The 17,660-nt window shown below is 36.8% G+C and overlaps 1 protein-coding gene and 1 long non-coding RNA gene across 6 annotated transcripts in view; one reads left to right on the top strand and one right to left on the bottom strand.

Moving 5' to 3' along the window:
- CPA6 (carboxypeptidase A6) overlaps positions 1–11,545 on the top strand; it is a 329,838-nt gene extending 318,293 nt beyond the window's left edge. For 2 of the 3 annotated variants that reach the window (XM_072804341.1, XM_072804342.1), the window contains 3 exons: positions 1,412–1,614; positions 5,464–5,548; positions 11,020–11,545. In XM_072804341.1, the coding sequence (XP_072660442.1) occupies positions 1,412–1,614; positions 5,464–5,548; positions 11,020–11,207 (476 nt within the window). In that variant the 3' untranslated portion in view covers positions 11,208–11,545. The remainder of the gene's footprint in view (positions 1–1,411; positions 1,615–5,463; positions 5,549–11,019) is intronic. The other variant, XM_072804344.1, reaches the window with a different exon arrangement.
- LOC140620301 (uncharacterized) overlaps positions 1–17,660 on the bottom strand; it is a 106,374-nt gene that overhangs the window by 51,732 nt on the left and 36,982 nt on the right. For 2 of the 3 annotated variants that reach the window (XR_012020080.1, XR_012020079.1), the window contains exon 4: positions 2,608–2,668. The exons of the other annotated variant lie outside the window; for it this stretch is intronic. This is a non-coding gene — a long non-coding RNA (uncharacterized lncRNA). The remainder of the gene's footprint in view (positions 1–2,607; positions 2,669–17,660) is intronic. 3 annotated transcript variants of the gene reach the window in all.

Raw genomic sequence — 17,660 nt, forward strand, 5'->3', positions numbered from 1 at the left:
TCTCTGGCTCATTAGTTCTGCTCCCTCTGGAGTTAGTAGTTCAGTCTGTGATCTCTCCTTTCTGGTGCTTTACAGCAGTGTTCTTCAAATGTCTCTTTATTTGTCCTAATCCTTTCAGAGTATCAGCTATTGTTTTTATACTATATTCTGAGTTCCATCTATATCCCACTTACTTCTAAGGCACGTCTAGAATTAGACTCAAAGGAGAAAAACCTTAATGGCTGTAAATTTCCCATCTTAACTCACTTATAACACAAACTAGATTTAATGTCCTCAAGATTTAGCTTGATCTGATTTGGTTATCTTTTCATATTCAGTAGAATTAGACCAAGTCACATAATCACCAAACATTTTCCATTTGCTATGAAAAGAAACAGTTTTCTAGCCCTATTGGGAAGGCTAATAATGACTGATGCTTAATAACTGTAGAAAATGTAATTATTTATAAATATAAAAATGTCTTGGAACTTTAATACTTTGTGATTGTTTCAGTAAATGTTATTTTCCTTCCTCCCCTTCATAGGCCTATAAGGATATAAAATTTTTAATTCAAAAATTAGTAAAATTTAGTTTTGAGGATTTCTTAACTGAATTCTTACTGACTCCTGAGATAACTAGAAAAGCCTCTTGCATTTTACAAAACCAGTTTGGATATTGCTTGTCTAAAAATATAATAGAAATTGTTTTGGCATCTTTTGTTGGAGTTATTTCTGCCCTGCCTTCATGTTCTTGATATATTCAATATTTGTATCTTACCAGACACCTGTGCAAATGTCTAGCCTTTTCTATTGATCTGACATTCACTTATTTGACAAATATTTGTTGAACACTTGCCATACTGTTTTCTAGTTGCCAGGTACCCAGCAAGAAAGACACCATCCCTGCTTTCACAGAGCATTAGAGTTTAACAAAGGATCCAGATTGAATGTAGTTTCTATGAGAGCAAGGAGTTTTTTTCTGTGATGTTTTTCATTGTATACCAGGCACCTAGAACAGCGTAAATATTGGTTGAATGTTAAGCGGGTAAATACTGGACACTAATTACAAGCATATTAAATGTTATGGAGGAAAAGTGCAGATATCATCGAGTATAGGAGCCTTACCTGCTCTGGGGGATCATATGGAATTTGGTCTCCCACTGATAAAGCCATCCCTTTCAAGTGGTTTATGCAGATTCATTTAAACAGTCAGCACCTATTTCCTATTCAGGCCACCCTCCTATTGTGCAAGGAGGCTTGAACTACCTTGGATTTTTCAGTGTTGGTTTCGGTAGGTGAGAAGTTAGATGAATTGTTTAATAACACCATATGTTTATAGAAAGTAAAGGGAAAACCAATTTAACAATGCTGATTTGTGTTCCTTGCTTCTTGCCTATCCACTCCTTCACCTCATTTTCTTTTCTGTCTTTCAGATGAAGGAGCTTCTATGCACCCTTGTGATGATACATACTGTGGACCTTTCCCAGAATCTGAGCCAGAAGTGAAAGCTGTAGCCACCTTCCTCCGAAAACACAGGAAGCACATTAGGGCTTACCTCTCCTTTCATGCATATGCTCAGATGTTGCTGTATCCCTATTCTTACAAATATGCAACAATCCCTAACTTTAATTGTGTGGTAAGTATTTGACCTTGTACATACGTGTCAGGCTTTATGCTTCTTTACTAAAGCTAAAGTGGTTCTAAGTGGTAATGGTAATAGCAAACACATATTGTGTTTATTCTAATAAGCATTTTTTTACATATTAACTCATTTATTTTCCATAATCATATGAAGTAGGTAAGTATTATTTTCCTCCATTTTACAGATAAGAAAAGTGAAACCTAGGGAAATTAAGTAATTAGACTAAGAATACACAGCTACTAAGTGCCATAGCCAGGATTCAGCCCCATATCTAGCTCCAGCATTGTCACTTTTAATCTCTGTGCTATGCTGCTTCTCAAATGCAATCATTTCAAACCAATTTACATTCTTACCACAGGTTATACAGAAAGATGTCAAGATGGATTTGATTAGTGTTACAGCTTCGGTCACATATGCAGGGCTATAATTAATTTTATTGGGTAAATAATTGTTCATAAATTATAGTCTGACTCTCATTAATTAAAAGCGAGTTTTAATTTATAAGTGCTATTTGCTTAATGGTACTAAGTCTCTGGGCATGTATCTGACAAGTTAGTGCTAAGAATGAACAGCCCTTCAGGCATAAGATTACTTGGCAGTGAAAAAGCAGAGTTTCTTTCTTTCCTCATCTCAGAAAACCAACAAGCTATCCACTGTAGGGCAAAATTCTTTGTAAAAGGAGTCTGATTCAGAGCCTCTTGAATCTAAAGGTCTATAAAATTCAAAACCAGGCCAAACTAATATTTAGTATTAGAAATGAGGAAGAGGAAGGGAACAGTGGTTAGGAGGAGGTATAGAAAGGAGAGCTTTTGAGTTGCTGTGGATGTTCTATATCTTGGCCAGGATGCTGGTTACATGTGTGTGTAACGTGTAACGTATAGCTCATTCATTGAGCTATAAACTGAAAATGGGTATCTTCTTCTCTATGTATGTTACAATTGAAGTAAAAGCTTAGATAAAAGAGAAGCATCCCCTTTCTTCCTATACCTTCTAAATCCTTCAGCAATTGGTTGGAGTTGTAGGAATTCCTGACGTGGATGTCCAGGACCTGGGAGGAATGGAGAACATGAGGAGGTCAGAAGAAAGCCTGAGGGAAGGCTTCTATTCTGTCCCAGAGAGGAACTTTGTTTTTGGCATTCCAAGCAAAAATTCTGAGCAAATTCTCTCTCTTGAGAAATTGTGTAAAGGTGGTCGTTCTTTTTAAGAGTGCTATTCTCCAGCTACACTGTGGATCAAATAGGCTTGCTGTTGTTGTTGTTGTTGTTAACCTGGCACCTTAACTACCCTCTATCACACAAAGTTTCTCCAAAAAATGTTCAGCCCTTTCTAAATTGGGCACAGTGTCTATTGATATTCTCACAACAGATTATATGGAGTATGCAATATATTAAAACTATCACATGAGGATATTCTCCATATTTTGAATTTTAGCTTTCCACCAGAAGTTAAGCCTATTTTCATTTTGTCTTGGATTGGAGGATGTGGAATAAAGAATATATCCGTGATTCACAGCCAGGGATGACTTTGGCTCCCAGAGACACTGAACGATGTTGAAGACATTTTGATTGTCACAACAAGGCTGGCAGATGCTATTGTCAACTAGTGGATAGAGGCCAAGGATGCTGCTAAACATCCTATAATGCACAGGACAGCCTCCCACAGCAAAGAATTAGTCAGTCCAGACTGTCAATAGTACACTGTTGAGAAATCCTGCTACCTAGTTACATATAACTAAGTTACTGAAACCAAGATTAAAATCCTCAGAAACTCAGTAGTCTCTGAATGTTAACCAGAAACCATTCTATTCTAATAAATTGTTCAAAAACATCCCATCAATGTGTAGGAGTCTGTGTTTCTGCTAATATTTTTAGGGCATTATTAAGTTGCTTCAAATATGGAAATATTTGAATAAAAAATGTATTCCTTGCCTAGTTGAGGTTCAAAAAGTGAGGCCTGGATCCTTTTGAACAACTGAAAAGAGGAAGCAATAAAGAAAGGAGGAATTGCTTAAACTCTTTCAAATAGGTATCTAGCCACACCACCCTGGAAAATAATTCCTAGAAAATTTTATGAAGTTTTCACTTTTTTGTGGAATGACCATATCCAACCCTCTTGTCAATAGGCACCTGCCCCTGAGTGACAGGAATGCAATAAGCTCAAAAGACTAAACTATGCATATGTTTTGTATAAATAGGCCAAGTGGTTGTATTTTTTTTTCTTAATAGATTTTTTGGGGGGGTTAGTCATCCAAAATAATGAGAAACAAAATTCTCCCCCACCAGAAGAACACAGTAATCTTCTAAATGTAGAAATATCTGCCCTTGCCATGGAATTCTGCTGAAACCATTGGAGAAAAGGTTAAAATCTCAGAACATTCTCCATAAAGGTATCTTATTATGGTGTTTACATCCCTTTTCTGTTGGCTCCTGAGAGGAGAATGTCATCATCAGTGAGATCAAGAATAAATTGTCTGCCAGGTTCTGGAGCCTGGTCCCTTAATATCCACAAAGAGTGGCATTTGCTGCAAATGCTGCTTTATGCATCCCTGAGGTGAATGAGGACAGCAAACTGAAGCTAGAGCCAACACACGGCACCATGTTGCCCAGAGTGCTTCAACTGATATCATAAATTATTCATAGGCAAGTTGAAATTGAAATGGGAGAACTGTATACTGGTTTCAACATACTTCTTTTCCTCTCACTGGTTATACAATACTTCTCTAACTCTTTCTGGAAACTAATGCTATTATACCATTTGAAAATGTCTTGAAGTGTAGTCAGTATCATCTTGGTTCATGTTAGAATATTCACCTTTTAGTATTTTTATTGTGTTGATCATTTTTCCTGATTTTTGGCATTGATAGGAAGAGTTCCACCTCAAAATATCTACATCTCAGCAGCACCTGAGCTCTGTCAGAAGCATATGTAACTTTAGAAGTCATGGAGCATTCTACAATTGTTATTCCCATTCCCATAGGGATACATGAATAGTATAAGAGAAGCTGCTCTTCCTGAACTAAAGGGTTTTTTAATTGATTCAAATGTGTTTTAAATACCTTGTACATAGCCACTAAAGTATGTACTTAAGGATCAATAAGATTATCTTGATACTCTTGCAGAGCTATGCTTATTCAACATTCATGCAAGAACTATTGACTAAGCATCTGTTATACACAGGCACGTTGCTAAATAATGCATATGTAGCTATGAGGAAGACTGACATGGGCTCTGCCCAGCAAGCATTTTGTAATTTATATAAGCAAATCATTCTTTCTGAATGAAAGTGAAGAGGACGGGATACTAAATCAGTATCAGAATTTAGGAGTATTTAACTCAACCACTCCTTGCTATGTAACCCTAGCCTGCCCATTTAACCTTGCTGAGCCATTCTTTTCTTGTCTGTAAAATGGAAATATTACTCATCACTGGCTTGGTATAAGGATCAATCAAAGGAAGAAATGTGTTCTCTGGGACGCCTGAGTGGCTCAGTGGTTGAGTGCCTGCCTTTGGCCCAGGGCATGATCCTGGAGACCTGGGATCGAGACCCATGCTGGGCTCCCTGCATGGAGCCTGCTTCTCCCTCTGCCTGTGTCTCGGCCTCTCTCTCTCTCTCTCTCTGTGTCTCTCATGAATAAAGAAATAAAATCTTTAAAAAATAATAAAAGGAAATGTGTTCTCAAACACATTGTAAACAGCATGTGACAAGAAATATTATTACTACTATTATTAACTATGATTTAATGTGCCCAACCTTGCTCTCCAAATTGAAGACAACATGCCAGTGCTTCCATAGGTTTCAATGCAATGATGTAAAGTGATATCAGTGCTCCCTTCTCCCTCACAGGAATCTGCAGCTTATAAAGCTGTGAATGCACTTCAGTCGGTATATGGAGTACAATATCGATATGGACCTGCCTCCACCACATTGTGTGAGTTTCCTGCATATTTTGTGTTAGAATCATCTCTTGAACCAAGATCCTGTAAAATGACTTCCTTTAGAAAAACAGAAGTGTGTTCCCCCTTAATGAGAAATTTTTGACAACCAAATTAGCCGAGGAAGATGGAGGGAGTTTATATTTGATTAGTTTTACACTGCTTGACAGAAATCACTGTACCAATTGAAATAAATTCTAAGCAGAGAACATTCTAAGCATGTAGTAATGACTACAAAGTTGAATTGAGATCTTATGACAGTAGAAAGTATCCAAATGGGCTCCTTAAGCAATTGTAACTACTATGAGGGTGGAAATGGGCCTTGAGAAGATAATGAAGTAATGTCTCAGCCCGAAAAGAGCTTTTGTCTTATTCTTTTCCTCCACCATTCTTGTTATAAAACTGTATTTCTTGCATAACCCCTTCAACTGAATTTCCCCTTAAAAGGTGATTAAAATATTTCTCCTTTTTTTTTTTTTTTTGCTTTTTAAAATAAATTTATTATTTGGATATTAGGTAGTTAACATATACTGCAATATTGGTTCCTGGAGTAGAATTCAGTGATTCATCACTTACATAAAACACTCAGTGCTCATCAAAATAAGTGTCCTCCTTAATCCCCATCACCCATCTAGCCCATCCCCCATCCGCCTTCCTCCATCAACCCAGTTTGCTTTCTATTGTTAAGAGTCTCTTGGGGATCCCTGGGTGGCTCAGTGGTTTAGCACCTACCTTCTACCCAGAGCATGGTCCTGGAGTCCCGAGATCAAGTCCCACATCAGGCTCCTTGCATGGGGCCTGCTTCTCCCTCTGCCTGTGTCTCTGCCTCTATGTGTGTGTGTGTGTGTGTGTGTGTGTGTGTCTCACGAATAAGTAAATAAAATCTTTTATAAAAAAAGAGTCTCTTATGGCTTGTTTCCTTCTCTCCTTTTTTTCCCCCTCCAATCCATATGTTCATCTGTTTTCTTTCTTAAATTCCACATATGAGTGAGATTATTTGGTATTTGTCTTTCTCTGACTGACTTATTTCACTTAGCATAATACTCTTGTTCCATCCACATCATTGCAAATGGCAAGATTTCATTTTGATGGCTGAGTAATATTCCATTGTGTATATACACCATTTCTTCTTTACCTATTCATCAGTTGATGGGCAATTGGGCTCCCTCCATTGTTTGGCTATTGTTGATAATGCTGCTATAAACATCAGGGTGCATGTACCTCTTCAATTTTGTATTTTTGTATCTTTTGGGTAAATACCTAGTGGTATAATTGCTGGATCATGGGATACTTCTATTTTTAAATTTTTGAGGAACCTCCGTGCTGTTCTCCAAAGTGGCTGCACCAGTCTTCCCACCAACTGTGCAAGAGGTTCCCCTTCCTCCACATCCTTGCCAACACCTATCGTTTCCTGTGTTGTTAATTTTAGCCATCCTGACAGGAATGAGGTGGTCTCATCGTGATTCTGATTTGTATTTCCCTGATGAAGAGTGATGCTGAGCATATTTTCATTTGTCTATTAGTCATCTGGATGTCTTCTTTGCAAACATGTCTATTCATGTCTTCTGCCCATTTCTTAACTGGGTTATTTGTTTTTTGAGTGTTGAATTTGATAACTTCTTTGCAGACTTTGGATACTAACCCTTTATCAGATGATCATTTGTAAATATCTTCTCCCATTCCATAGGCTGCCCTTTAGCTTTGTTGACTGTTTCCTTCACTGTGCAGAAGCTGCTTATCTTGATGAAGTCCCAATGGTTCCTTTTTTATTTTGTCTTCCTTGCCTGTGGTGATGTGTCTAATAAGAAGTTGCTATGGCCAAGGTCAAAGCTTTTCTGCCTGTCTTCTCCTCTAGGATTTTGATGGTTTCCTGTCTCACATTTAGCTCTTTCATCCTTTTTAAATTTTTTTTTGTGTATGATGTAAGAAAGTCATCCAGTTTCGTTCTTCTGCATGTTTCTATCTGGTTTTCACAACACCATTTGTTGAAGAGGCTTTTTTCCATTGGATATTCTTTCCTGCTTTGCTAAAGGTTAGTTGACCATATAGTTGTGAGTCCATTTCTGAGTTCTCTATTCTTTCCCAATGATCTATATGTCTGTTTTTGTGCCAGTACCATACTGTCATGATGACTACAGCTTTGTAATAGATCTTAAAATCCAGATTCATGATGCCTCCAGTTTTGTTTTTCTTTTTCAGAATTGCTTTGGCTATTTAGGCTCTTTTATGGCTCCATATAAATTTTAGGATTGTTTGTTCTAGCTCCATAAAAAATGCTGGTGGATAGGGGTTACACTAAATATGTAAATTCCTTTGGGTAGCATAAACATTTGACAGTTTTGTTCTTCCAATCCAAGAGCATGGAATGTTTTTCCATTTTATGTCCTTTTCAATTTCTTTCATAAGTGTTCTATAGTTTTCAGAGTACACGTCTTTTACTTCTGTAGATTTATTCCTAAGTATCTTATTGTTTTTGGTGCAATTGCAAATAGGATCAATTCCTTGATTTCTTTTTCTGCTGCTTTGTTATTGGTGTATAGAAATGCAACAAATTTCTGAACATTGATTTTATATCCTGCAACTTTGCTGAATTCATGTATGGGTTCTAGCAGTTTTTGGTGGAGTCTTAAGGGTTTTCTGCATAGAGTATCATGCCATCTGCAAAGAGTGAAAGTTTGACTTCTTCCTTGCCAATTTGGATGCCTTTTATTTCTTCTTGTTGCCTGATTGCTGAGGCTAAGACTTCCAGTACTATGTTAAATAGCAATGGTGAGAGTGGATATCCTTGTCTTGTTCCTGATCATAGGGGAAAGGTTCTCAGTTTTTCCCCATTGAGGGTGATATTAGCTGGTCTTTTGTATATGGCCTTTATGATGTTGAGGTATGTTCTATCTATCCCTATTTTGTTGAGAGTTTTTATCAGGAAAGGATGCTGTATTTTGCCAAAGGCTTTTTCTGCATCTATTGACAGGATCATATGGTTCTTATCCTTTCCTTTATTAATATGGTATAACACATTGATGACTTGTGAGTAGTGAACCACCCTTGCAGCCAGAATAAATCCCACTTGATCATAGTGAATAATTTCTTTATTGTACTGTTGAATTCAATTTGCTAATAGTTTATTGAAATAAAGAGCAACTAGGTATATGGAAAGAACTTGAACAAAGTATCAGAAGACATGGATTCTAGTCCTGATTCTGCCACCAAAATATTAATCCTGGGCTTCAGCTTCCACAACAGTTAAGTAAGGAATTGGATTAGGTCATCTCCCATGGCCTTTCAAATTCTAACATTTTTAATTATATGACTTGGAAAATCTAACAAGAAACCATATATATCTGAATGTCTATGTATGCACAAACACACACAGGTTGTATGTATATGTTTAGATAGTGACATCCAATTTTGCTTTCAGTGAAGTATCAAATTTCTCCTTGATTCCTTTAACCTACCCATTATTATATTCCTAACCATTCACTTTCTTCAACCTTCAAAGAAAAGTTTGGTTTGTCAACCAACATTGCTTATCAAATAAGTTTATCCTAATAATGAGAATGCCTTAAATATTAGAATTGTTTTCAAAGTCTATAATCATTGGTCTCATGTTGACCTTTTTAGAATTGTTTTTCATACTGAAAAAGGAAACAGTATTTTTAAAAATCATATCACTAATTATTACTAATATATGTTAATTTTAAACATTAATTTTTTAAAAATCTTACAGTTTACCTTTTCTGCTTGATATCAAGGCACAGTCATGGTATTATACCAAGGACAACCTGCTACCATAGAAATGAGGCTATCACATCACCATGATGTAACTTTTGGCACATGTTGACTCTGACTTTGGCTTCTATGACTACTATTTGCAGTTTCAGTGTACTCTAACCCAGAAGGACAATGAAGCCACAGCCTACCTTCTGTCCTTAACCAAAGCCAGGGGAGCCTGAAGAATAACAGAGCCATTTAATTGTCATCTTAACATTATTTATCCCTAACTTGTCCTGGCAAAAATAGCATAAAAAGGGTATTATTTGAGCAGATGAACATGCTCAGAAAATTTGTTAATAACAATGTTAGGTCAGTCTGAATCATATTAACTGCATGAAAAAAAGTTTATAAAGATTCTTCTATAAAAATTTATAATTATTAAGAACCTTATTATGCTAAAAGATTACATACTAGGCACTTTGGGATATAAAGATGCAAATTAATAAGGGCTTATATCCTGGCACATTATTTTGTTTAATTTCCACAACAACACTGTAGTAGGTAATATCATCCCTTTTTCTAAAGGGGAGATTGAGGCTCACTCAGACAAGTCACAGTAGGTGGTGGGATCTGATACAGCTCAAGCCCTTAGTCTGTCCCTATGCCTGTACTTTCAACCTGTGCTGAAAAGCTGGAGCGTGTGAGGTCATAGGAGCCAGAAAGAGAGAATTGCCAATGGATTATTACCTATACTAAATACTGTGGAGAGGTTGAAAGTGAGGTCTGTGGGGGGTGGGGGGGACAAAACAAGAAAGGAGATTAGCCTGCTGTCACTGGTTACCTTCAAGAACAAAGTTTTCATAGGTAGAGCAAGAACCAGATTGAAAGTGGTTGAGGATATAGAGGCAACATATATAGATTCTCTTTGTGTTCTAAAGCAAAAGAACAAAGTAAAAAAAAAAAAATAAAAAAAGGATGGTATGTAGCATGAGAAGGAAATGCCATAGAAAATCGGTGCTTGAACATTTTGGTCAAAGCAAATGCAACAAAAGGTGTTTTAATTAATTAAACTAGGTCCTGGAAAATGGACCCTCCTACTACCAGGGAAGACGATGAATGAAATCAAAGACAACGTGTAAAAACAAAAAGCAAAACAAAATAAAAAGCAAAAGCTCCTCTTCTGAGCTGGAAGGAGGATAGCCCGAGGGCTGTGATGTCAGTAGAGAAGGTGGTGGGATGATTACCTTTTACGGACAAGGGGACAATGGTAAATGAGGGGCAGGACTACGAGAGCCTGAGAAAGGTTCAGTAAGTGAAGGTCTAGAAAAAGAAGCCTGGAGCAGTGTTGAGAACAGAGAAAGACATCAGTGACTAATGTGATTTTACAGCAAAGACTCTCCAGCTTTCTCTCAAGGAGTGAAAGCAGAGAAACTGGGCCAGGGATTAGTTCGCTTATGGGTCACTGGAGTGAGGATGGAGATAAATATTACTGGAATTGGGGCTGAGAAATTTTGAGATCATCGCACTAGAAAAGTATTACTACCTAAACTAGATCCTCAAAGATGATGGCGGGTAGGATTTTTAAGTTCCATGAGCCTAATGTGCCAAGGAACTACTGTTAAATCATTCTTGTTGAAGTAGTGTTTAATTGGAAGGATTTAGGGTAGCCTAGTAAGCAAGGACTATATGTAAACTTTGAAAATTATGCAGACTCTTTAGTGAGGCTCTTTTTTTTTTTTTTTTTAACTTTTAGATGTGAGCTCTGGTAGTTCAATGGATTGGGCCTACAAAAATGGAATACCCTACACATTTGCTTTTGAACTTCGTGACACTGGACATTTTGGATTTTTACTTCCAGAGATGCTCATCAAACCAACCTGTACAGAGACCATGCTGGCTGTGAAGAATATCACAATGCACCTACTAAAGAAATGTCCCTGAGACCACTCACGAGTCAGGTGAATCACCAGACAGAGAGCAGATTCTGTGCAAGAGCTACTTGGCAATGGGTGGAAATTGTCTTTAAAGAGAAGGACAACTTCTTAGAATGAACATACCTGTGGACTTTAAAAGCACCTACTTATGCAATTTATGTGGCAATAAAAAATTGGTTAAAAAATCTGAGCATAGCCTATTTTGCTGTAAGAGAAAGCATCCATATTATACCCTTTAGAGTCAAATTTGATTAAGGGGAGGGGGGATATTTTCAAACTCTATTGTCTCAAGAAATGTATAAATCAAGGATTTTACTGCAATAAATCTCCTTTTCTCAATTAAGATCTAGGCTACTAATGTTTAATCATTTGGTTTTCATTTGAAATGGAAACTTTTGAAATGGGAAGAGCTATATTTATTAATAAATATACAACTTATCAAGACCTCAGATTCTTCATATCTTCACCCCCTGGCATTAGTGCATGATATACATAAAAAATATAGCAAGACAGCATTCATGTTTAGACTCTGAGAATACCATTTACAAAAATAGAAGTAAACATTAATTGAGGTGCCAGACAGAGCGTTAAGAGCTTTACACTAATAATCTCATGTATTGCTCAAATACTATGAAGTAGATACTACTATTATCCTCATTTTTCAGATGAGCAAATTGAGACTTAGAAAAGTGATATAGATTTCCATTTCCCGGAATATAACAAGATAGGTATCTGGACTGCTGGAAATAACTACAACTTCTGGATAAAATATAAGTTTTAAAATCATCTTTAAAACATCAAACAAAAGTGTAAGAAAATCTCAGGCTAGGCATTAGGTGAAGGCAGGCACCTAGTGAGGTAAGTGGTGCTCTATTATTCTGAGAGCATTTGTCAAGCCAGGTGAGTACAGATTTTGATTTTTATAGTAGTTTAGAGAATGGGAGCAGAGAATAAAGCCCAAGGCTACTCCAAGGTGGGAAATCTAATACAGATCCTCTTACCAGAATTCTGGAGTTTCAAAGGGCTATACCTTCAGTGTAAGGCTAAATTACAAATAAACCCCCTATGTAACAACTGAAAATTTACTATTTCAGTTTTGGCAAGAGTAGAGAGGGGAGACACTACAGCTGAATCATAGGTCAGCTTTTACTGGTTTGTGACCCAAATTCAGACTACTTACATGGTCTGATAAACCTCTAGCCAAGAATTTAATTCAGACTAATCCCAAATTGGTTATACCCTCCCAGTATTTGGTAGAAGAAAATGCAAATCCTCTTGGAGGATTTATCTGACCAAGATGCATCATGAGCACTAGGATGAAAAGAGGAGCCTAAAAACTTCCAGAAGGGGGAGGAAAAATGATCACAAAGGAATGAGGACTACAGTAACATTAAACTTCTCTATAACACCAGTGATGTTTGAAGGCAATGGAGAAATGCCTTCAGAGTTTTCGGAGAGAAATTCTATCCTAAAAATCTATACCCAGCAAATGATCAATGAAATCCAAAGGTAGAATACAAACATTTTCATAAAGTTGAGCTCCTAAATTGTTAACCTTTCTCAGGAAACTCCTGAAGGATATGCTCTACCAAATTGAGGGAGCAAAGCAATAAAAAGATGTAGGATCTCAGAAAATAGGAAGCCCCATGAAGGAGAAAGGGGAAAAAAAAAATCTCAAGGTAATGGTAAAGGGAAAGTCCCAGTAATAGCTGTATACCAGGCTTAGAGAACCACCAAGATGGAACAGGAGAAGGAAAGCTGAAGACTTAGATGAATTTCTCCAAGATAAACACAAAACAGGACACATGTTCAGAAGCCATTTTTATTTGTATCAGTAAATCTGGGGATGAATTAGTAATAAAAGCACAGCAACCAAGTAAACAACGACAAAATACAGTTGTCAACTCTGGTGAAAACAATGAGCTATAGAAGAGAAGAAATATAATTATAGTATACTATATGACTTAGCTATAACCAATACTTACATAGTTAAGATAATATTAGCCCTAAATATGGATTTAATGAAAAACTATAATATATTTGAAAGAGAGGAAGAAGTAATATATGTGAAAGGAGGGGTATAGGAAAGCTAAATCTTCATCTGCCTTGGCTTGAAGTCAATAGACAACATCTAAAACTGAAAGAAGAAAAAAAATAAACTAATATCAGAATATGCATGTTATTTAGACATAAGAAAGTAAATTCTGGAAGAAATAAGATTAAGAATTATTGGACTAAGGAGAGGGAATTAGGAGTAAAAAAGGAAGGAGCAGAGGACTGATTTTTTTAAATATGTTATTTATTTATTCATGAGAGACACAGAGAGAGAGAGGCAGAGACACAGGCAGAGGGAGAAGCAGGCTCCATGCAGGAAGCCTGATGTGGGACTCGATCCCGGGACTCCAGGATCACACCCTGGGCCAAAGCCAGGCACTAAACTGCTGAGCCACCCAGGGATCCCCAGGACTGATGTTTTTAATATACACCTTGTCATTATTTGACTGGTTTTGTTTTTGTATTTTTATTAATTATGCAGATATCACACAAAGTATATTCCTTTTAAAGGAAGAGTGGGTTTTTTTAAAATATTTTATTTATTTATTCACGAGAGACACAGAGAGAGAGAGAGAAGCAGAGACACAGGCAGAGGGAGAAGCAGGCTCCATGGAGGGAGCCTGACATGGGACTCGATCCCGGGTCTCCAGGATCAGGCCCTGGGCTGAAGGCGGCGCTAAACCACTGAGCCACCCAGGCTGCCCAGGAAGAGTGTTTTTGAAAGTGAACTCCCAACTGTTCACCACCCAGTCTTTCTGATGTTTATAAAATGTGCATTATTTTGATAAAAAATTTTAAATTTAAAAGAAATATTAAATGAGATTATATGTGGAATGCTTAGCACAGAACCTAGAATATAGTACAAAATCAAATATTAATTTTTCAAAAAAAATTTGCTTTACAAATCTAATATATCTTTTTATCTTGTAGTCCCAGTTATAGGAATGGATCTCAGGCAGATTTGAGGCAAAGTCCTGCTAAGAAATAGTACACGTGGGAATTTAAACTTCAATTCACCCCATCTGCCAATAAATGCTCAGAAATGACTTAGAGGTAAGGGATTATTTTACACTAGTTATTTCTACCCATAGAACAGGTGAAAACCAAAGTATCCAGAATAACCAGAAGGGCCAGAAGCTTATGAAGACCCCCAAGAATGGAAAGGTGCTGCTTCTCAAAGGACCTGAAAAAGATGCCCACAGTCACCTGGTGTCATCTAATGGCTTCTTGGACCCCTGACACCAGGAAATTCCCCTTTGATTTGGAGCATGCTGTGTAACCCCTGCTGTCTTAGCTCTCTCTGTCTAGATCCTTTGCTGGGGTCTGTTGATGCCTTTCTGTCAAACATTACCACCCTTGCAACAACCAAAAATTAAACAACTCTTAAACACTCAGGGCAAGGGGAGAATTTACAGATAACTCCCAAAATTAATCTTTTATTATATTTTTAATTTCCATCTATTCCATTCCCTATGTAATAAGGTCAGTTAGCAAGTTAATATCAAGAACTTATATTTATTTTATTTTTCCCTGCCCTTCATATAGTGTAGGTTCTGAGTATCTTTTCAAAGTCAAAATGAGGCCAACAGAAAATATACAATCTGAATAATCCACAAACTAAATGAATATATAGTTTCTTTATTATCCACTTATCAATTCAAAATGAAATTTTGCCTTTGTGAACCTCATGTAAATTCTTTTTAGTGATTACTCTCACATTTCTATAGCACTGTATATATTTTACAGCTCAAATTCTATAAGTGGGTATTTTAATATTTATAGGCTATTTTCATTTTTAATATTTTAAAACTAAGTCATAAAATGTACTGTTGGATAATGTACGTTCAAGGCACTCTGCTAGGTGCTATGTGTGAGGAAGGGTGCTGAGAACAAAAGTGTTTTATTTATATAAATGCTTGCTTAGGAATGTAAAAATTAACTTCAAACTAAAAACGGTGCCTGCATTTTTTTTAATTGTTTAGCAAGAACCTCCCCCTTTCCTACTATGATTAAAAGAAATTTTATAGATTCTGGTTGAGTTATAGCTCTCAGATAGTTTTAATGAGTATATGAGTTTCATAGGGCTGGCATGAGAAATTTCCACAAACTGAGTGACTTAAAACAACAGAAATTTGTTGTCTCAGTTCTAGAGACTAGAAGTCCAAAATCAAGGTCATGGCCTTGCCACCTCTGAAATCTGTAGAGAATCATCCCTTGCCTCTTTGTAATTTCTGGTTGGTTGCCAGCAGTTCCTTGGCTTGCAACTACATAATTTCAAACTCAGCCCTCCTCTCTCATAGACTTCTCCCTGTGTGTCTTTCTGTTCTCACATGGCCATGTTCTTGGAAGGACACCAGCCATATTGGATTAGGGGTCCACCCAACCTCATCTGAACAAATTACATCTGCAATGACCCTGTTTCCAATAAGGTCACATTCTGAAGTACAGGCACTTAGAACTTCAACATCATTTTGGGGGGAAACAAAATTCAACCCATAACAGTAGACAAATATCATGAGATATTGATGTTAACGAGCCTATTTACAGAGCTAAAAAGTGGTGAATCTTGCCTGAGTTTAATCTTTTGTTCTCAAGCTTAACTGTTGGGGAATGCAAACAAAAATAAAGCATATTTTATAAGTTCTAACACTCTCCGATGAGATTGTTTTTAACAGGCTATTAATGGAAACATAATAACCTATTCTTTATATTTAACTTTTTAAATAATAAAATTATAGCTCAAATTATAATTTACTTTCTTAACAGGAAATTTGTTAGTTTTAGGTAGTGTCATATATTACCTTTGCTCTCAATAATTATTTTGAGCCGCTGCATCATAAAATGTATTTACAGCTAAGTTATACTAGATCAAATCTAATTGATTAAATCAGAATTCTGTGCAATGTTAATTAAAGTATGCTTTAGATTAAGCAAAGTAATTACATGAGCGATTGCATTTAATGGAATATTTTCATGAATCAGAATATTGCATAATAAACCTGAAAACAGCCACACTGAATACCTAATATATTTCACAAAACAAATTGCACTGAGAACTGCTAAGACATCTGAATAATTCACATGAAAATAAAGGCAACTTGAAGATCTTCTAAAGAAGACTCTAACTCCTTATTTCCAATGTGCTGCCAATCCCCTCGCTGTGTTTCTGCAGTTTTGCCTTCTAGGACTGCTTCCTCTACCTCCAGTGGATGCCCTAAAGGAGTTTCTGCCTAGAGCATCCATCCTTGTTCCACCAGCCCAGGTAGGCTTGGTGAGGGAAGGACATCAAATGATAACAAGACATTATAGTGTGCAGACTCTAATGTACTATTTGCCTTATAATTTAGTTATGAGTTAAACTAAGACAATAGCTCTCCTCATAACACTGAAACAGTATGCTCTAAGTTTAAGACAAACTCAAAAGTAAATGCTTCCCCAGTTGGGAAGAATTAAAGGTAACAGGAACACCCAGCCCTTCCACGAAAGTGAGCCAGCAGTTCTGTGTACGTGCTCTGAAAGAAATAATTTGCAACAACCAATGACTGGTGTTGGGTTCAGTTACCGAATTTCTATTACAGCCATACTTTTAGGAGAAGCACAGATCCCTGCTATCCTGGGTAGATAGCACTAATTTGAAACTATATTCAATATTTTAAGGGAGACTGATTTCTACTAAGCAGAAATTGTGTTGCTGGATGTGTTTAGATCCAGCTGTCTATCTCAAGCAATATTGGTCTGAAATATGGAATAAGGTTTTCATTTGGTAGAGCAGCAAACATGAATAGACAATTTAATGGCTTTGTGCCAGGGTCAACAGAATTTCATAAAAGAATGAATATTTGAAACAAGTGTCACTGCACCTGTCACAAACTATCATGGGAGATGTGTAAGGATATCCTAAAGAGGTAGCCCTGAGCTAACCAGGAGTGTTTAAGAATCAACTAATGATTTGTGACAATAATAACTCTGAGTAGAATTTACCACATACCCCCATCAAATTAATTCTGTACCAGGAACTTGAAGTCAGAATAATGTTCTTTCTAGAGCCATAAATATGAACACTAGCCTTTATCTTCCCTTTAAAACATGTGAGTCTATTCCCTTTTATTTATGATCTCTAGCTAAACTGCTTTCATTTAGAAGACACTTTGAGGGGTGCCTGGGTGGCTCTGTCAGTTAAGGATTTGACTCTTGTTTTTAGCTCAGGTCATGATCTCAGAGTCTTAGGATCAAGCCCCCTTCCAGGCTTCACATTCAGGGAGTGGACTGGAGATTCTCTCTCTCTCCCTCCTCCTCTGCTCCTTCCACTGCACATGCACACACTAACCCAAAGTCTCCCTCCCTCTAGCTCTCTCAGATAAAATCTTTAGAAAAAAAAAGACACTTTGAATCACAATCATTTCAA

Source organism: Canis lupus, chromosome 28 (assembly GCF_048164855.1).
Source record: "Canis lupus baileyi chromosome 28, mCanLup2.hap1, whole genome shotgun sequence".
Lineage (NCBI taxonomy): Eukaryota > Metazoa > Chordata > Mammalia > Carnivora > Canidae > Canis > Canis lupus.